The 22890-nt window shown below is 32.0% G+C and overlaps 1 protein-coding gene across 24 annotated transcripts in view; it reads right to left on the bottom strand.

Moving 5' to 3' along the window:
- The window catches only part of LOC119838332 (glutamate-gated chloride channel), a 38734-nt gene that overhangs the window by 4953 nt on the left and 10891 nt on the right, over positions 1-22890 (bottom strand). For 10 of the 24 annotated variants that reach the window (XM_038364223.1, XM_038364228.1, XM_038364229.1 and 7 more), the window contains exons 2-11: positions 9017-9102; positions 5428-5517; positions 4278-4366; positions 3132-3196; positions 2873-3025; positions 2572-2722; positions 1934-2074; positions 1343-1417; positions 695-847; positions 335-487 (exon numbers count right to left, since the gene is read on the bottom strand). In XM_038364223.1, coding sequence (XP_038220151.1) covers positions 335-487; positions 695-847; positions 1343-1417; positions 1934-2074; positions 2572-2722; positions 2873-3025; positions 3132-3196; positions 4278-4366; positions 5428-5507 — 1060 coding nt within the window. In that variant the 5' untranslated portion in view covers positions 5508-5517; positions 9017-9102. The remainder of the gene's footprint in view (positions 1-334; positions 488-694; positions 848-1342; positions 1418-1933; positions 2075-2571; positions 2723-2872; positions 3026-3131; positions 3197-4277; positions 4367-5427; positions 5518-9016; positions 9103-22890) is intronic. The other 14 variants (XM_038364238.1, XM_038364240.1, XM_038364234.1 and 11 more) reach the window with 4 other exon arrangements.

The following is a 22890-nucleotide window of genomic DNA, read 5'->3' as shown; positions in this document are numbered from 1 at the left end:
GAGATTTCCACAATTATAAATTATAATATGTCCCTGACTGATGGTGCGACATCACTAAACCTACAAATAAATAGCATAGCTCTCTGCGTTTTACAGGCGAATGAGATTCATGTTGCACTTGAAAAAAAGTAAATAACTGTTTGGTGCTCAAGCACTTTAAAATTTTTTAATCATGCAGAACGTAAAGATTATGTAGGTACGTGTTTCTAATAAAGCCAAAACATTTTGCTACTCATTTGTTAGAAAGATTTGAAGAGTTATAATAATAAATTAGGTACCAGAACTTAAATTTAAATCAATAGATAACGAGCAAATGAAATAGAACTGAACAAACCTATCATTACTCTAGCAGGCACTGCATTCCATTCCAGCCAAAAAGTAATAAACGATGATGTCACCAAAATGATGCCAGGAATGAAAACTGTTGTGAAGTAAAATGATCTATCCCGTGTGAAGATAAGGTCCACCCTGAGGCAGCTGTAATTACCTAAAATACGAAGCATTTTCTAAAATACTCTCTACGTTCGTGATAAAGGCATTCCCTAGTAATACATCTACTTTACATTGCCAACAATAAAGCATCGAGCGCCTGTGACATAGGAGCGTGTTATGGCAGCCGCATTACATCTACATACTTAGAGAAGAAGACAACAGTTTCAAGACCGAGAACATTCCAATTGCCAGCCATTTTTACCTATCATGGAACGGGCTGGTACTGCGTTCCATTCCAGCCAAAAGGTGATGAAGGAGGAGGTCACCAGGATAATGCCAGGAATAAAAACTGTGGTAAAGTAAAATGCTCGGTCTCTTGTAAAAATTAGATCCACCTTTAAGCAGCTGTAGTTACCTGTGGATTGAATAGCTTTCGTAATGTCTGCAACATGCTCAAAAGATTCCCGTTTTTTCATTACACTTGAAATTAAAATTTTTGTGAATGCTTATCAATTCTAAATAACTCCATTCAGTGGCCTTGTATTACAGAATTACTACAAACAAAAAAAAAACTTTCACAAACTCTACAATCCTGCTTGTAAGAGTAACGCGTGTTGTGTACTTATTGAGTGTGTCAGCAATATTGTGAAATGTCATAGTCTCCAATTAAAACAAAACTATCAGCTAACACGTGCATTTACACAAAGTTACGTGCACACGATTAAAAAATAATAATAACACGTAACTAAATGTCAAGTGAGAATGGAATGAAAGGTTTGACTATCAGCCCCGTCTTAACCGACTTCCTCGCTAACACAACAGCGCATTTACTCGTACATAAGCGGGCTATTTAATTGTAATAACGATAGCACCGGACTCGTTTTTAATTTATCCGGTGCGTCTCAAGTACCTTGCTCCTCAAAGCGTCTCTGGCAAAGATTACATGTCAGCTCTTCGTCATCCTCGTAAAGTGAAATACCATCAGCTGCTTGCAAAAATGTGAACGAACTATTCTTTATTTTCTATATCTATTTCACTTTATGCAACATTTATAATCAATAGATGATATTTATAAACATATATTTAATGTTTGGATGAAAAATGAACATGCGATACTCAATCACTAAAAAACCAATCGCTATATACAAAATAACCATCGACTCTATTGCAATATGATACTTTTGAAAGCTGTTACTATTAAAGACACTCTACTATATTATCTATCTAATGTTATCTATAATGCATCAACTTAAAGTAAAATTTCACGAAACAAGACCAAGCTGAAAAGAGTTAATCAGAATATTCTATTGATTCACGATATCCTCCCCTGTGCAAAGAATAAGGTTGTGCTTGTAACAAAGAAAACGTTGATGTTGGGATACTAAGCTACATAATTTAGGGCCGATATATATAGGCACAACTGCGGTTATATATATTTTAATATAAATAATTCCATTTGAAGCAATGTTGGCATGTTTAGTGACAAAAAAGTGTTTGTTACCTCTCCAGCTAGCTTTTATAGGACAAGGAATGGTTTGGTTCTGTATAAGATATGCGTTCAGAGTAGTGAGCGACGGCGACTTCCGCAGTGTGTCCTCGTCATTCTTCCAAACGTAGGTTATTGCTGACTGCTCATAAGAAACTGAAATAATTTTATTACTTTACCTTTGTGTAAAACCAGACCAGTTTATGATGAATTTAGAATTCATCTATTTATAACATAATAAACCCACGGAATGAATTATGATATTTATAGTAGTAGTATAGTAGACGTAGCAGAAGACCAGAAATAAGTAATTAAATAAGACTGAATTAATTAAAATTAAAGTAAAAAAAACTAATGAGTATATTTTAAGGAGAAGGAGAACCCGTAACCTTTAAAATATTAAATAAATTTGTATAAATAAGTAAAAAAAAACATCTCGACCCCGTTCAAAAGGGAACAGCTCTTTTTGACCGAATTTTACCAAACATGATAAAGAACAATCCATTCATATAAAAAAGGAGAAATAGATAAAATCGTTTTTGTAATTTTTCATTTTCTAACGTGCTAGATACATTGTAAGAATTCAAAAAAAAATGTCTATACCTATTGCAAGTAAATAAGAAGAACGACATAGCATGTAAATGATTACTCACTACTTTCTAGTGCAAAAGAACATAATGGGTCATCAAATGGAAAAATGTTGAGACTGCCTTGACAGGACAAAATGAGATGCCGCCGCATTAAATAGTTGATTGTGCCATTGCGGTAAATCCGTAACGCAAAATGCATCGGTATTATTGGATCCTGAAAGACAATGAAATATTTAAATGTTAACTGAACAGTCTTCTAAATTTAAAAATACAAAAAACAATTACATACAATCCTAAAAATCAAATTGCGAATTTTAAGTCAACTACAACATGGAGCATATATAACGCTAACAGTAAGACGTACTTTGAAGTCGCCATGCATAATGAAATATGTATCTGGTAACCAAATGTCTTCGTGATGATGTATTGCGTTTAGATAGTCGTAATGAGACTGGTTTGAATAACGAAGTCGAGGATCATACCACTGCTGCTGCAGAAGGAATTCAACCTCGTATTTCTGAAAAAATAGACGTCAACGATAACGTTAGTATATATACATGTAATATAAATTAAAAAGGAGAAGCGGAAAATTAACATGCAAGATAATTAGAAGATAGACTTACGAGACTAGATTCATCTGGTGATGCTAAACTAAGAAGTAGCACGCTAACATTTACCGTGAGGACACCTGAAAACCAGTAAGGTCGTATTGAGTATATTTCATGTGCCCTTCATTGCTACGTACAACATGTAACTGGCTCATTATTATAATATAATTTTATAGTAGTTGATCATTTCAACACTGCACTATTATTAGGTTTTTCTTTGTAAATACAGTAAACAACGTTTGCTAGAAACACCAAAATACAATCATGCACTACTTAAAAATTATGTGTTGGGATTAAAATAAACTGCTGTGAATTATTCAGCTAGAAAAGTATACAAGTTAATTGGATTAATCATGAAAGAGAGAAAGTTATGAAATTGAAAGACTGGCTTAAATTAGGCGTGAGTCATAATGGCCGTGTCGATAAAATTCATGAGAAAACCACAATTGCAGACCCGGTTTCTTACTTTGTAAAGGCCAATGATTTTAAACACTTATTAGATGTTTGTGAAAAGAGAAAAGAAACAGACAATTATTTCAAAATTATATTTGACATCTATTTAACTATTAAAACAGTATATTTGCATACGAAACGAGAAAAAGCCATAGATTGTTTGGTAACTCATAATATACGTGTTTCAGAGGACTTAAATAGGTGCAGGGAATTAAGTAAAAGTACGTGTACATAAATGTTTAATCTAAAGCAACCTACATTGCGTGATAAGAATAAATTTAAACATTAAACATTACGTGCAGTAGGGCTTGTACGGAGTGAACACACAAAACGAAAGGTTCTAGAACATTTCTCTTTTCATAAACATTAAGCACAACGCACCACGGTTGTGCGATTGGGGCCGAAGTGACGAGAAGCCGACTCTATTCTGGGCTAGAGTGTCGTTCGGCGTTGTTAGACCACAACAGAAAACAGGATCTGCAATGTGACAATGCTAGTATAAGCGTAGCTAAATTCTAGCTAATGGTACAAATAAGAAATTGTTGTTTTCTTATTTTATGTAATACCGAGGCCTTGAATTAATAGTTTAGTTAATTGAAAATTTAAATTTTTTTATTGATAATTCACATAAGCTACGCCTACGCTAATCTTTGGTAATGTGCATAGTAATGAGAGAAGCAAAAATATAACTGTTGATTATATAATTACCGTCTACTGGCGGTAGCAGTCTTTTATCATAGCGGGAATTCTTCAGTAGATTGTCCAGTATCTCTTTGTCCGACTTTCCCGCTGCAAAACTATAAAAATAATTTTCATTGTTAAGACCCTCATTAGATATATTATAAATATTATTTACATGTGTACTTCTGCGATATTGTATAACTTCAATATAGACAAATTAATGTATTTTTTATATCGGGACAAAATCTTCCAAGAAGACTACATTCGAAATATTCATACAACATAACATATTTTGATAGGTTAGGTTTCTCTACATGCCTTAATTGGATTAATCTGTATGTTTGTATGTAACGGATAGATTTTATTCAGAATACACTGCATGTAACGGATAGATTTTATTCAGAATGTACACTTTTCAAGAATCAGAATACAATATTTTTATTTTTTTTTTGTTTAACTTATATCCCTAGCTGGAGTCAATCAAATTTCTTTAGAGTATACACTCTGTATACGAGAAAGTGAGGTCAATTTAGTTGATTCTATCATAAAAGCAGGTTTATTTTGTTTTATTTTAAATTTTAGTTATTAATATCATTATCATATCATATCTTAACACTGTCATTGTTTAGCAAGGTTGCCGCTTAGGTATTTTTTAAACTGCAAAAATCTTCCTTCGTAGGGAGTAACCTGCCCTAATTTATAGTATTTTCATGCTCCCGGCTCTATAAATGTATCATAATACTTCACGGTTGAACGGCTTCAGAGACCGTGTTAGCTACGCCTCGCCACCCCTCGCCTGTCCTTCCAAGCCTTCATTTATGCCATTCATATAACATTACGGTCTATAACTCGAGTTGTGATATTTCTGAACCCCATGTAGCGAGTGCTATCTCTACAGTTTATTTACTCGTTAAATGATCTTCACGACGTTTTCGTGAGTATATTTACGATCAAATACAGCGTGTAATTTTTTGAGATAGGGAAAATATATGAGTTCCTTAATAAATGCAGTTTGATATTTTATGGTGCAGTAGATTTGAAAATGTATTAGGATTTTACACGAAGTGTATATTTTTCTTTTCTCTTTTAGTTTTCTTGATAGATAAATAGATTTGTTTTTGAGCAAAACCTTTGATGTTCGATTTGATTTGAAAACTTAATATACTTATTTACTTACATGTCGGACGTAAGCGCGGATACTCTGGTGAGCATTAGGAAGAAGGCTCCGGCGCGTGCCACCACGCATAACCAACCCATATTAGGACATCTGCATGAAACAAAAATATATTTGTTATTTAATAGTGATTTATTCGGTATATGGCAACAACCACTACTGTGTGTAGCCGTCAGACATTTTTGATTTTAGCGTTAGTAGCGGTCATTATTATAATAGCTTTATCACGCTGGGACTGATTATAAATTAATATTAAAGCATATAAAACAGCTTAAGTGTAGTTCAAGAAATATAGGGAACGATTTATTGTTCGTCGTGAGCGCTAAAAATACCATAAGCTTAATGATTATCGATGCCTGCTAACAGGTTTTTGCTGTATTATCTAAACACGAAGGGAAAGAATGATAAGTGGTTTGTTCAGAAACTGTACTATAATATATAATATTAAATATAAAATTTTCTTCTCTATTTCATATAGAAAATTTTATACACTTAAATAATAGTTAATTTATCAAACATGCATACATTTCATAAACATATACAAGTTTATACTCAGAAATCTTCCTTCTTTAGGATTTTAGTGTATACATATCTTTAATAGTAGAATGGCCTTAACTCGTAACGTTTTATGAGTAGATATAAACGATATGTAGATAAACAATTCGCAATATATCGACTATTTATTGAAGCTTTTGTGTTTGACTTCTCTTACTGCATATGAATATGTTCTTCGTGACAATGTTATCTCCTGATGAAACTGCATTTTGGACTAACATATTTTTAAAATAAAATGTGATAGTGTGTATTGTAACGCGTTGAGCTATTTTAATGAAATTTAATCGGAGTTCAAAGCTGCAAATCTATCAGCTGTCAAGTGCCTACACTGATCAAATCATTAATTGTTTGGTATTAGATTATGTATGCCGTATGTTTCATGTATAAGTTCATTGCCTAGTGCATTTATCTGTTCTCCTATTCCGATAATAAATCACGTTCAATTAAATCAGTTAAAATTTTTGTGTCTGATTAAATATTTTTTTAAACAACAAAAACTAAAAATATTGGACCCGACTCATGCATATTTTTCTCTTTTTGAGTAGTTACTTTAAAGTGTTTAGTGATTGTTAAAATAACTATAAATTACGTTTTTATGACTATTAGGGTTTATGATTATTATGATTATATGATTATTAGGGTGAGTACCATACATTAGGTTATACCTAATGTATGGTACTTACCCTATTATTAGGTATATATACCTACGTTATATAGTAATCGCAAAATATATGCAATGATAACTTAATGAAGAAGTTAAAAGCTAAAATGGGTAAATAAATGTGTTCAAATATATTTATTTGACAGCGCTTGGTATTTAAGTACATGTTTATATTTTTCCGCATTGGATCAATTAAATTTTCGGTTACGTTACACAAAATATCGATTGAAGAAAGTAAGATCCTGTTATGCTAAATTATTGTGATTTTGTATAATAGAATCGCAAGCCAGTAGCGTGTGGCAAGGTCACTTTGTATATATCGTGTTTTTATATTACCTGAAATTGAATACGTGACCTACTTTGAACCTATGAAATGCTATGACGTCAATTAAGCTCTAACGTGGAAATCGAGCATAAATTTTTACGAAATTTAATTAACTAATAATATAATATTGTTATATGACTTGTAATATAAACAAGTTTTAACGTTGTAAAAATTAAATAAAATGTTGATAATAACGCAAAAATTCTAAAATACCTCTAGACTCTTCCATATAATTCCTTTTCATTTCTTATTAATCTTGTAGACACATAGATAGGTACATTAATTCAGATTGCAGTATGAAACGTAATTTCATTCATCACATGTATTGCGAAAATTATATTAAATAATGGAGGCAAACTGTAAACGCACTGCATATTTAAATAAATATGCATAAAATATACTTAAGATAAATTAAAAAGCGACTGAATTGCTAAAATGGGCAGCTACTCGGCCTAATGAATCCTTTTTTGTTGGTCAGTTAAAAGGCTTTGATACAAACACATTTGAACGTGAATGCCTCATGCTTTTGTTGTGATGGATGCTATTAATACGGCTTTTACCAACCGTTCCATAAAACATTTCCGAACTGACCTTTGCGCGAAAAGCGCGATATTTCTTTTGCGGCGAGTTTTTATTATAAATTGATACACAATAAGAAAACCTACTTAAAAGACGAACCTTGAACTAATTTGTGAGATTATTTTCGATATAAAACTATTACATATTTTAATTCTTTGTTAGATATATCTACGTCTGTCGTTTTGGAATTTACATTAAAAATAACAATGTTTTTTGAAATTAAGTATCTGTATATATATACTCTAGATAGATTAGAGATATAAACAGGGCTCAAGACGTCTAGCGTATGTCTAGACATCATATTTAACATGTATTTTTAAATGTATGCCATTGAATATTAATATAAATTATTTATAGTTAGTTTCATAGATATGAGTGAAAGCAATCTAGCGTAAAAATTTTGTATATACATTGAAAAAAATTTATTTTTAATAATACATTATTAGAATATTTACATAAAAGTGCAAATTTATACTTTTACTGTCTTTCTGTTCACGGCTTCGCCAGTGTGGTGTGTATATGGTTTCGACAAAAAAAAATAAATAAATTGGAAATAAAATATTTCACAAACAATTAGGTGCATATTTTATAATATCTATTAGCAAGGTTGCAAAAAAGAAACGAAACCCTGAATATTGTAATGGATGTTCCAAAAAGTTTAATCAGGACAAGCTAATGAAATAACTAATTTACATTTTGATATTACAACGTTTTATGGGGAGATTAAATTATTTCATTTGTTTTTTCCTCCACTGAAGATGGTGTGGATAAGGGGTTAACAAAACAACAAAAACTTTCAGACACAAATAACTCCGAGTTCCCAAAATACTCATAATGGCGTTGGGAATACAACTAACCCACGACCCTCTAATTAAAACGAAAGTAGGCAAGCCCCTGGGAAATGAGTGTTGCCAAAATTAAAAGTTGGATTTGTGGATTTAGACCTAAAGGCAACACAGACTAACATCGTCTGAATTCTTTTTATCTGAGAAGGGAAGAACGGACAATTATGATAACGTTCATTTTTGTGAAAATGTTGATGTCATTTTTTGGCTGCATTAATTTAAAAAGATACAAAAATAATACGCATTCATTGAATACATATCTTAATAAATTTTGATCGCAAGGTGGAATGATCAATTCTTTTTTTCTGTTCTTTCAAAATTTTTTATTTATATGAAATTTCAATACTATAATCCTAAAAATTAAAGTTATACATAACTCCTTCATAATTAATTACCAGCTCTTGGAGTATTGTTGAACATTCTCCTTAATAATTTAACCCACACAGCTCCGTCTCTATCCATGTCAAAACTTTAATCAAATTATTCAACAAAAAACCTCGTCAACTATCGAAATAGAATATTTTTTAAACTCGATAAAAAGAAGTTAAAAATTAATTTATCGTAACGACACGTAACACGTGTACAACACTGTTTTCAGTAGTGTTATTATTTATTTAAATGGCTTACCTTTCTGCTGACTGCAGAATATTGTCGGCATGTGAATCCCTTAACTTGTCCACACCTTTTTCGCCTTCACCCACATGTCGGTGTATCTAAAAATATAAAAATGTTATTATTGTAAATGAAATGGTTTTGGCGGGAAAATACCGTAAAGCCCTTTTCACACGTAGGTAAAGGATTTTGTAACATAATTACAGTGTTAATATTATTTTTAAATCGAGATATATCTTATATACATACATATTGCATTCTTGATATTTATTTTGTGAATTTTAAATTGAAAAAGAATTTGAGCTTATTAGTATGATATTAAGAAACAATGTAACTCCCTGTTAGCCTCCGCTTTTAAAGATACATAATACAATTAACTTTACTCCAAGGGTGAATACGCTTTTTCTTTTCGTTTAAGCACAGCACGCTATGAAAATAATCTCCCTAGAGTCTTTATTAACTGAAAATATTGAAATTAGTCTGTATGCTTTTTGTAATATTTTAAAATATTATATCAGTAGTGCGTTTTCAGTTTACTGTCATGTATTGATCTTAAGATTGTTCATAACACATTTGATTTTAAAATAAAATGTGTTGGGGTAAGGATGAATTATCTTGTATGTTCATTTTCATGTATTAAATAGGATCATAAGCAAAGAATATCAAGTAGAGCCCTTAAATTTAGACTTTCATTGGAACTGAACTTTAAATTAGACCAAGAATCGACGGTCAGACAGATTCCATTGTTCGTAATTTATGAAATATCGCATAGAGAACGTTGACATTAAAAGGTTACCAGTAATGGATCTAGCAGAAATAGCACGCTTTTATTCCTAAAACAATGTCGCTAAATAAAAATGTGGTTGAAATGATTCATACATTTAATATAACTAGTTATAAATAACAAGAAGTGTAACATCTACGTTATTAACTCGTTTACAGCGATAATGCTATTCTCAATGTTAAAGAAAGAAGCCTTTCTAAAGCGAACTTGAACGGATCTTGTTTTAAATTTAGCAACACAGGCAATATGTTATATGAGTATACGCTTATAATATATTATAGCACTTAACTTTATATGTATCATACAATATTAAATGTAATAATATCGTTTAAAATTATTTTTAAACATGTTTATATATACAATTGTTTATTTTATCGTCAGAATCTTTCGTCTCTGATGGGGTGAAGATAACCTGTTCTTTGTCGATTTCTCATAAAATTAAACGACGGAATAAATTAAAACTTTAATTGCGTAATGATTTTCCCAGTGTTCGCAGCGCGCGTCACAGCGCTAACCTGACGTCGAATTGCATTGTATTTTGCGCTACTGGGCACAGGCTTCGTTACATAGAACCACAGGTAACATAATACTATAGATAGAACGAATACGTAGCACGCGTCAGAGAGTTGTTGCTCTGTTTGACGGTTTACTGCGTGGTACAACAGTTCGGCGTCATAGCACGTTATGTTAGATCTCTGACGATCGCTAAGAACGCCTACTATCTGGCAAAGCCATTAATGTTATTCAATTATCTCACTACGGTGAGGGTACGCCGTGGCTTATATAAGTCTGCTTATAGCTGTCTGTATTTCGTGCCGACAATCTCTCTGAGTATCAATAGCCACTTTATAAATGGTATGTACCTATACCATTTCGTCATTTGGGTGTACTTCTCCGCTTGCGCTGAAGAAGCTCTCCCTGGAAAATAGTTATCTTTTACAAAAATAGTGTACTGCTGCGTAGAAGCTAACTAATAAGCCCATGTCCGCTGTTTAGTATTAAAAGATTACGTAAGTAATGATTGTAGTTTTGATGTCGTTATATATTTGATTGGAAAAGTGGTTCCGTGGTAGCACTCATAAGCTGAAATGTTGGCAAGTTGTTAGATCTGGGTTAGTGTTAAAATAACAAACCGGGCCAACTGGAACGTGTACTTGAACTATTTATTTCCTGGCGTTAACGTTTGACAAATTTTTAATTGGTCGTTCTATCAATTTTTTTTATGAAAATCTTGTGCATATTTATCACACCAAATAACATAACAAGAAGACTTAAATAGTGAGTCATTTGAATAAAAAATGAGTATAATAAATTCCGTATATATGTAATTTTAGTTTTGTATCGAGTTACACTTTAAAGGCAACATCGTATTTTCTCTTTCACTGTACCTAAGGTATAATGGATCTTATTACTAAATTCACGGTCTTAAGGTTCTTCGTGAAGAAGACATGCTTGTACAATGAACTACAAAATACTCTTTACATAATGATGACGTCGGTGTTAAGATATTCACAGAGCTAGTTTATTATTCAGTATGGGATAAAGTTGTTTGATGTTTCAGTGGTTTGTAATGTTTACATTATAACAATGAAGTGCTGGGGGCTGTTCAAAAGTGCTTTTAATATTCCCATAGTGCTTTCGTATCTGTTTTAACTTTACGCTAGTTTACTCATAGTACGTTCAAGTAATATTGTATTACGCATGAATGAAGACTCGCGTATAAAATACGAGATAAAAATGATATACAATACTCAGGTTATTTTTTTTATTTTATGCCATATCGTTGATTACATATATTAACTGTGAATTATAAGCACAAGCAACTGTGGTTGAGTGATTAAGCCCTTTGATTTTTAAAAAGTCCACAAGTGACAATATGCATAAGATCGATTTTCAATTTATTGTCGTATTATGCTTCCCCACCACCCTACCTACCAATTGGCTGAGGAAAACTTTGTTACACCTGAAATGTTCGATGACAAGCCCTTTCTTTTCCCGTTAGTATAGTATTATTATATTATCTGTGCCCGTGATCGTAGTGGATTATGACGCATATCGCACGACTTGGTAATGAGTTGCCTATAGTCTTTCCCAAGGTCTAGATCTAAAATCCAACCTTCTAAAAGTATGGCATGTCCTTTCCCAAGTTCAGCTCCAACTTCATACCAAATTTTATCAAAACTCGGCTTAGTGTCCTGTCAGACAGCTTTCGCATTTATAATTTCAGTAGACATAAAGTGAATGAGTATTTTCTGTATCGACACGTATTATGATTTTATTACATAATGATGATGAATGACTTGGAAGTTTAAATCGTCAAAATAACAAAATTTCTCGTGGTGATGCGATTTTCACCAATTTAGGGTTACTAAATATCACAATTGTGTTGTAGCTGACACAGCAAAACACTAAGTTCGTTATGTTTTTGTAACCAAGAGCAATAAGTGCCTTTTTGCGTTTTAATTATATTTTTTGTAATTTATTCTTATACGTTAACCTTTGACAATATAATAAACGTTTCACATATTTAATTTAAGAAGAATATTCTGGAATGTGACAATGATTTGTGATAATTCTGTGTGTGCATGAAGTAATAGTTATGTGTAAACAATATATAACGGTATTTTTAATCTCAAAATGCTTCGATCCAGATATCCTTGTTATCCTAACTTGCTAGTTCTATAAATGCGAAAGTGTGTATATTTCTTTGCATCTTTGTTTCTCTTTCACGTAACGACGAAATAGGTTCTTTGTTTTAAGAGAGAAAGTGTAATAGCTACTTTGTACTGCGATGATATATCTCATTCATGGGAATTTCTTTTAACTAAGCGGGCGAGACCACGGGCGAACAGCTATAGTAATGTTTAAAGCAAAACGTATTTGTATTAACTCAGCTCCAGATATTTTATTAACAATTGGACTAATTTGAAAATATTCAAATATAACTTGTTCGTTTCAAGTAGCCAATTTGTAATAAATTTGAACTTTGGATTCTGAGACGCTGAACCTAATTTAGCGAGTTAATGCAGAAACTCGTGATTCGTTTGCTTTGCTTGTACATCAATGGAAACGGTAATTTCCTCTCAAAATATTATTTATGGATATTGCTAGCACCTAAGTACACAAGGAAAATCGAAGAAATGTTATGAAATGAAATGTGGAGTTATTTTTTATACATTTCTAAGAGTTGGTTACCTAATCTCGCATCAATATTCCAGTATACTACAGTTAGATGGAGAAGACTACTCCCACCAATCAAGAATCAGCCAAAGCTATTTGATCTTTAACGGTTTATTTTATATTCACTTAGGCCAGATTTTTCTATCTGTAGCTAAAACTTATTCGTTTAATAGCGTATTACACCATTTTACACAACAATTTGAAAACGTAGTGACATTTTTATATTATAGTGTACTTTATAGGTTATTGGACGGATAACTTCGAAAAACCACCCCTTAGAACTTTTAATAACACTAAAAACACAATTAACAAAAGTAAATAAAAGTTTTTCTATTATGACGAAGCTCCACTACTGCTATTTTAGGACTCTGCGAGTTATAGTTTAAATAGATACTAATTGAGAACGACATTTCATGTCATTAATATAAAAAAAAAACAATTTCTATCCTAACGGAGCGCCCAATCTCAACAGAAATCGCAAAAAATAGTCCTTTTAGTGTGGCAAAAGGAGAGATCCTTTCGATTCCGATGGTATGGAGCTTTTTTCTCAAACGGCCTTAGTAAATGAAATCCCGCGTTTCCGGTTGATTTATGTGTTTTCATTGAGGTTGCCTATTACACGAAGCCTATGACGATTACGTATTTTATCCGTATGAAATGAATTAGAGTTCCTACTGAATTGTAGAAAGTTTCTCAATAACAACAACTAACAAATTTATTTAGTTTTTACTTTTCCATTAAAGACATAAAATGTAATGTAACATTGTTTTAAGGAAGAAGCCACCGACAACCGAAACACAGTTCCCAACTAGTTCGGTAGTCAGTGGGTCATATAAAATATGTAATTACTTTATTTTATGTCAATAAATATTTTTTCATTTTCATTTTCATTTTTTTAACTGCATTTGTGTTACTTGAACACTTAATTGTAATGTGTTTCTAGGCTTCTATATGTATCAAGAGAGTTGCAAAGTTAATGGTTTAATGAACACAATTCCTAAAAATAAATCTAGCATACGTGATATGGCAATTAAGAATTTTGGTATACGTGAGTCATGATATGTTAATATTTTCTTGACATAGATGATACCAAGATGACACGAACGTTTTATTAATCACTAGCTCTCCGCCCGCGGCTTCGCCCGCGCGTTCAAAGGGAATTCCCAAGAATAATGTAATGAAATGAAATATTTCACGATGGTAAAAAGTATCCTATGTTATTCTTTAGCCTCGTATATCTAAACACAAAAATAATATTATAAATTTTTCCGTCGCGACATGAAAGACAAACTGACAAACTTTTGTATTTATATTAGAATTGGGATAATTTCTGAAATTAAAATTGTTAAGCATACGAAAGAAATAGCGTTAGGAATATGTTTATAGATAATTAAGTTAACATTTATTAATGTTATAATATAGATAACAGTTTCGAATATTATAATTTATAAACAAGATATATCTCTATCGTTTAATCAAAGGCAGGTAATGCACTTTTTGCCTCATCCTTCCACAATTTGTGAACTTATTACATAATTAAGGGATATGTTGATAATAAGAAAGGCGGAGATAAGAGAGGTAGGCGTATAACAGGCGAACTAAAGGAACAGACAATGTGACTAGACGCAAATCTAGCCGAAAACCCTTCACACTAATGTCTGAAATGAAAGCTTAAATATTTTGTTACTGTATATTCATACAACTTTGACGACTGTGTCATAAAAGGGTCACTTTTCTTCCGTTAATATATGTATTAGACCATACCTAACGTAGTATTTTCTTGTGTTTGATTTTACGCGAGTATTATACATTTAGAAATTAAAAACTTTTTAACGAATTTTAAACGCGATTTATTCATTATATTATTAACCCGACGTTTCGAACCCTTTACAGTGAGCGTGGTCACGGGGAGACCAAAAAAGTTAATAAGTTTTTAATTTCTAAACATACCTAACGTATAAATATTATTAATAGCGTTTGCCGTTCAAAAATTATAAGCAAGAACATAACATCTAAAAGTTATTAAAATCTTTATTGATTTTGTTCAGAAATATTTAAGACAAATGTATTAAAATACTGTATTGTTACACTTTAGAACCAAAGGTCAGCGAAGTTGTTTAAAGATTCATGGTATCGATTGATTGTCAACAGTAATTGCCTCTGAATTTAGTTTGCCCTATTTGGATGCAGAACAGTTTTGGATATTATTAAATGCTATGTCCGAAGGTTGAGAAAAGTTAATCCATAAAATGATGTAAGTTTGATATAGAATTAATGTACATAATGAAATACCTATCTAACGGATCCTTTCTTTATTTAATTAAATACAACACAAATTACGATGTTATGTTTTTTACTGAATGCTCAATTTTTATTATGAATAAAAATATTAATTTAATAATACAGCTTTAGTAGCTTTAGCAACTTTAGTAATAGCAGCTAGGTATTTATTTCCTTATTTTCAAATAGCAGTGTAATAATGTCGTCATGCGATTCGATGGAGAGTCAAAACATTTTGTTTTCTTACAATTTGAAAGCATTGCTTTTGGACATCGTCAATAAGCAGTGAATTTTGTTATCCAACAAAATCCGCCTGTTCAGGGTGCATGAATCTCTATATGTGGTAAAACATAAATTTTCAAACTTCTATTCACAATTAAGTTGCTATAAATTATAAAATTTCTAAACATCACAGGTTGTCAGACAATTTGTTATATTATCTTTGTCCAACTACTTATATACTTTCCGTCAATAGGTTCTTAGCAAAGTCTTAAGAAGGCTTTTAGTCAGCATTTTCCAAGCTCGAATGCTGCACAAGAACTCTTAGCTTATCAAAACTTTCCGCAACTCTTATGTAATGTTCTGAGTTAATTTTAATCTTGACCCTTTCGTTTTGTACTCGACACTCTTTTTTATTTCCTATTGTTATTTCAAAAAGAATTGGAGCACAATGGCCTGATAAAATATTTACTTTCACAACATGAAAACGAGTTGAAACAGCTATTTCAATCGTATTCATTAAACAAGGAAATTGCTACCTTTATGAAGAATGTTACTTCGCTATGTTGCTACAAAATTCACCTTTCGGCTTAAGCACTATTATTTACTAATAAATATATTCGTATTAGTGTAGTATTAATAAATATCGTAAATATTTAACGTAGGTACATGGAGCAATTTGGCGCCTTTATTATACACAATATTAACACATGAGTCACGTACATTCATAATAGGAACCAACAGCGTGTCTCGGAAATATTGTACGAGTTCGCAATTTTTAGGAAATATTGTAGCTATTTTTTAGACTTAACTGCTTTTGGTATTATATACACATTTTTACGATGGATGGCATAATTTACTAACATACATTTATGCTACTAATTATATAAATGCGAAAGTTGCTCTGCCTTTACTTCAAATTAAATTCATGGAATCGAATTGAATGAAATTTGGTATAGAAGTCTGAGAATGCCTATGCCTTATAGGATAGTATTTATCTTTGAAATCCCGGGATAGTTCCTGTTTCAACTATGCGGACAAACCAATTTATAATTTATCTTACATTTATATTTTCCTTTGACTACGCGAACGTAGCCGCGGACGGAAAAGTTGTATAACAATATTGAGAATGTAATAAATTTAACAAATATGTTTTCATGTTACATTTACTTTACATTACTCAAAGAATGTTAAAGTCTATTAAATTATCCTCTACGGCAAATGTATTACTGGTTTTTGAACTACGATTATTGATTTTTTATATAAAAATAAGTTCTACAAAGATATAACATAGTATGTTACACGGACTCAATTGTTGTGTACGTTAATTGAATCAACATTCACCTACCATTTAATATTTAATAAATATAATAGAATCGGGCACGCATTCACTGTAATTGTATTAAAACTATGGTATTTATTTTGATATGCATCTATGACTATATTTATTATAAAAAACCTTTTTCTCTGAATTAATAACTCTATTATCATCGGGCGTCCCGTCAGAATAAATAAAATACGAAGTCTATCATGATATATTGCTTTGAATGAATTTCAATCATTTAAGGTAAGAGATGAAGTTATGCAAACTTCTTAACCCGTTCTTTCCTTAGGTAAAGCATATCCACATTTGTAGCTAGGCTAGCTTCCTACTAATGCTTCTGTGTGTCTTACTAGCTTTTTGATTAGACATTGCATTATGAGGCTTATTTTCATAGGATCTAGATATGAGTAGACCTAGAATGGTATTAGTGAATTTTGCCTAAATAATTATATAATCACATTGTCACACCTATATTATAAATGTGAAAGTTTATTTGTTTGTCCATTAATCACGCTGAAACTACTGGACGGATTTTAATGAAATTTGGTATATAAACAGGCTATGATCTGACTTGGGTGATAGGACACTTTTTTCCCGACTAAATGCTAATGTAAAACAGGAATGTTAATGTCCAGGCGGAGCAGGGACGAGCGTCTAGTTGTATATATTTGTTTATGTCTTGGTGTTATTTGTTACTAGCTGCACCCGGCAAACGCTGTTCTGCCTTACTCTTATCATTTAGGGGTATGAAAAATAGATGTTGGCCGATTCTCATAGATACCGGATAAGCACAAAAAATTGCATCAAAATCGGTCAAGCCGGACCGGAGGAGTATGGCAACGAAAACTGTGACACGACAATTTTATATATTAGACTAGCTGCGCCCCGCGGTTTCACCCGCGTAAGTCCGTATCCCGTAGGAATATCGGGATAAAAAATAGATGTTGGCCGATTCTCAGACCTACCCAATATGCTTACCAAATTTCAGAGGAATCGGTCAAGCCGTTTCGGAGGAGTTTGGCAACGAAAACTGTGACACGAGAATTTTATATATATAGATAAAGCCTGTACGTGTATCGCATTTTATAGGCACAGTTAATTAAATCATCCTGTCTTACAAACAAGATGGCCCACAACACAGCCATTGTTAGTTAATGTACTGCTTTGTTACTGCCGTCCGCATCGCACTCAAACTGTTTCGGTCGGCGCGAGTTAAACGAGGTTTGGGAACTGTTAGTTGAAATGGTTTGTTTTATATAGGAAGTGTTTCGTGTTTTATTTCATTAAATTAATAAATTGTATATATAATATTATAATATCGTAAATTTCGTGCAACAATTTAATTTGATTTATGTGTATATATGAGAATGTTGTACGTATTTGTGTATGTGTATATGTATATATTATATTATGTATACGTTGTACGTTACTTTGCTATTTTGTTTCTCGACCCGCCAGTACTCTATTAATGCTTGTTACCTTTTGCTCGGGTTGCCTGGAAGAGATCACTTCTGAGTGATAAGGCCGCCCAACAAATTGTACTATTTTTCTTTATTACTTGTTATTAATATATTATATATTTTTAAGTTTCCTGTACAATTTTTGTTAAAGAGTAATAAATAAATAAAATTACAAGATGTTTTTTTTTTAATTGGAGAGCTTTCTTTTTCTTTTATTTATTCTTTCTTTCTTCTTTCTGTTAGTTAATTGAATGCCGTTTTCTGAATGACATTTAATTGATACCATATCATACACAAGTTGTATAAACCAGAACAAAAACTGTGACGTAGTTACAAGCTAAAACGCCGACTTTAAATTGAATAGTGCGGAACAAAGAGTGGGCGTCCGGCTCCCCCATTCACCGAACGAAACACAGTAAGTATGCTATGCTATTTCACGCCGGTCTTCAGTGGGGGTGTGGTACTGGTACCCGGTGCGAGCTGGCCCAATTCGTGCCGAAGCGTGCTCGACTCCCACATACATATCTAATACTGCCGGTATTTATTAGACATTGATTGATTGCTTTTTAGATTTAAATGACACCAAATTTTACGTTATATGCATTCAATTTCGATTAAAGTACCTGTAGCGTTAATAACGCTACTGTTATATGATAAGCTATACTACATTGTATTCAGATAACATGAGGAGAGGAGCTTATGGAAAAATAAGTTATCTATACCCCGTTTCATCTGAAAAATTACAATATAAAATGAGTATACTGAGATAAGGTTAACGTAAAACAAAACATGCTTTATGGGATCACTGGGATTCATTCAATATCTGTAAAAGCTTACTTGATGCGATTGGATTGTGTTGTTTTATACGGAAATAGACTCAAAGGAATAGGATTTGTACCCTTTTCGTCATTTGTATCTAGATTAAACTTTAATTGTGATGATTCTCTAGGAACTGCGACCGAAACAGTTTCAGGTCATAGGTACCTTCTCGTCCTACTAATATTATAAATGCGAAATTTTGTCAGGATAGATATAGGTACGTATGTTCCTCACTCTTTCACGAGAAAACCACTGAACTGATTTTGACAATACTTGGCAGTGATGTAGATTATTTACCAGAATTACACGATAGCTATAAGCAATAGGATATTTCCACAGGTGAAACCGTGTGGGACAGGTATTTCATAAAATTACAATATAAATTCATAAAATGTTCCCTTTATATTGCAATGACAAATTTTATGCTTTTCTTCATTTTAAACAATGTTGTTTCTATTGTTGCTGCGACAAAATGATATCTCTTTTCTCTCTAAATGAGAAAAAAAAATCTAGTTTTAAATAAGAAAAACCTTAGATAAATTAGTATTCATAAGATAAAAAAGTGCAATAAAACCACAGCTCTTAATCTATCGCGAATTCAGCGCTCTTTTATTTTAAATGAACTTTGTATATCTCTGCAAAACGGTTGTATTTAACTGTGGAATACAAAATAATAACAGTTATTGTTGCGGTTGAAGAAAAGTTATCTTAAGTTTTAGAAAATATTGTGAAGTTGAAGTTTTATTTGGTTAAATCTTAGTTAATGATAACATTACCTTTCATAGTGTTAATGCACACAATACACGTGTACATTTTATTTATATTTCATGATAAACGAAATAGATAAAAAAATAATCGAAAAAGAAATGAATTCATCATGGCAATAAAGAGTTTAGTAGTACTTAATTCAAAAACTATATTTAAAATGTATTTGTTCAGAGAGCCTACTACAGCATTAATGAATATATGGAAGATGACAATCCATGGAATGTTGTTGTCTAAGAACAACAGGACAGTTCTTTAGCATTATCGTTATATGTGATATGTACGACATATATATAGAATCGTATGCAAAAATTACATTTTAAAAAGAGCTCCTTCAGAGTTTTCTTGTGGCTCTTTACTTCACGTTATGAAGATTCAAAAGTGCTTCTACATAGAATAATTCTATATCTATAATTAGTACTAAAATTATAGTTAGATTTTTTGAGACAACAATTTGCCCGAATTCTGCATTTACACGTTTTCCTCTTCACATTACATAACCAAGTTTTTTATAAAAAAGCAAATATCAAATCAATTAAATTTATGTGTCTACAGAATGCCAAAGGTAGATCTGCAACCTATAACTTAATTAATTTTAAAACATAAAATATATAATAAAAACTAAAAATCTCCATAACTTTTTAGCATATGTACATATTATAAATAGTTTTTGAATTTATAACTTAGTGAGAAATAATCGCTGGATGTACAGAAAAACACATTGAGAATTTTTTTTTTTTCATAAATGTTCTAAAACTTTAAAAACCTAACAACTTTTGCAATTTTCTGCCCATAGTAGCGATACATATTATATGAGTACTATAATGACTGATTCATAATATTTATCACATTATAAAGGAAGTAAGTAGTAAGTGGTGTGCCACCCTCCTCCCCCTTCAACCCTCTACAAGACACAAGAAAAAACGCGTGCTCAAACGTGGTAACTTAGCACAAATTATTCTTGTTTATAAACATATCTACATAGTTCGTGATTTATGAAGCTTTCAACCTTATCTTTTCATATACAAGATTAAGGTATGTAAGGGCGGCATTCGTTATTTATGCGCCATTAAGAAGCACTTTCGTACGTTACCCTTGTCGTAGTAACATTATACTTTCTTTACTAAACAAACTGAGCATCCATGTTGGAAATGTGCACTTTTCTTCACGATTTCAGTAACAGCTACAAGAAATGTAATGGTGCGGAAATAATGGGCGTGGTCGCAGGCGAAGCGAATGGATACGAGGTCAGCAATGTTACGTTTAGACATTGTTTATGTTACTCACATATCGTCAAAACCACAGCGAATAAAAAGCCATAGAGCAGTATAATGTGATGAATTTGGCTTGTTATTCGTTTATGCAATAATACATTCTGTTGACGCTAAATATTTTAACAGCGATTAATTATGCTTTTAATAGTGACTGCAAGCGTAAATGATTGTAAAAGCAGAGCGTAATTACCCAGTAAACTAAGTTTATTACGGCTATAATTCGCATGCTATATCCTCTTTGCTAATTACATTTTTGTTTTAGGACAATATTCGAAATTCAAACTTTATTAGGAATTAACGTTTTTGCATAGTATACTATAATTTCGAAGAGCTAAAGCCACAATTCAATGCAACGTAAATTGAATAACACTGTTAACGTTCCGCGCCTATTTCGCAGCGTAGTTTTACAAATTAAACGTAGTTTTACAAATTAAACAAAGGGTTAGTGCAGGAAATGCGAAATTTATGACGCAAGCTAATAGTTCTACGTAGGTCGTGATATGAAACACGTAGCGTCACAGACGGTTTCACTTGTATAGCAGTAGTACAGTCTAATAATCCACACAGTCGTTCAACGAAGACGTTTAGACAGGTCGTCGTGCGGGGGCAAGGGGAGGTACGACCCGAGCTACATACGCCATATTGCTCGGGACATTATTTAGGGGCGCATATTTTAATGTTTGTATGTATTTTGTTTTATTATTATGTGTATACGATATAAAATGGTATGTAATTACTCTGTAAATATCGTACGTAATACTTATAGTGTAAGATATTGCAAAATGTCATAACGTGTTAACAATGATTTGCGTTTTCATCATTACCATATTATTAAGTTGTGACAACCCTGACATTGCCCTTCTTGGCTTTACTACGAGATCAAAGGCGTTGTACTACTGTATATTTCTCTTTTAACTGTGGCAGTAGTCAGTATTTAATTTCCAACTCGTATCATCTGACTTCAAAGTAATTATAAATTAATTAAATCCTTTTAATTTTTAGTTTTATAGCATTGAAATAAATGCTTTATAAATGAGAAATTTGAAAGAATAGAAAAAAATTGATCACTTGGCGGGTTGGGGGGAACCCGCGTTTTTTGCCAAACCGTAGCAAATCTAAACTAAATCTTACAGACGTAGCTGAGGGTCAACTGAATAGAAGAGAGTTCTGTAAGGCCACATATTTAAAAACACTGCAAGGGCCGTGACGTAAATCTCGTAGCGTCATAGTCAATTTATGCCGTAATTAAATAACAGTAGTAACATGTCTATTTCAGGCTTCTCGTCGCACTTGAAATAATTAATCCTTTTGATACTAAGGTGTGAAAAGCAGCTGCTTGCAATGTTGTTTCAAATATAACTCATGTGATGCCACTTCGTCCAGATAGTGTCCAGTTTGAACTATGATTACTTACATTTTTTTAGATATAGTTATCGATATGACATCATTAATCAATAATCAATCATTAGTCAATAATATTATTTCGTACTTAATAAATAAAATATTCGCTTTTTAGAAGAACCTAATAAGTAAATAGAAAATAATTTATGTAATGTCCCATGGCTACAATAGGCTGGATTATTTAGTACCTTTATTTAAGGCCACGTTCGCAACGAGTTTGCCCATTTGTATTCGACTTATTCGTTCCTCTTGGGAGAGATTGTTCAAACAAAAATTTTATCCGATTCAATTTCCCGGAATGAGTTTCAACAAGTTGCGTGTTCGCTTAATTGGCTTTCCCGAATTCGGGTTCACACTTCAATTTTCGTCTTAAATTTTAGTGG

The sequence above is a fragment of the Zerene cesonia genome, unplaced genomic scaffold (genome assembly GCF_012273895.1).
Source record: "Zerene cesonia ecotype Mississippi unplaced genomic scaffold, Zerene_cesonia_1.1 Zces_u002, whole genome shotgun sequence".
Taxonomy (NCBI): domain Eukaryota; kingdom Metazoa; phylum Arthropoda; class Insecta; order Lepidoptera; family Pieridae; genus Zerene; species Zerene cesonia.
Note: the sequence above shows the minus strand (reverse complement) of the source record. Positions and strands in the feature narration are given on the sequence as shown.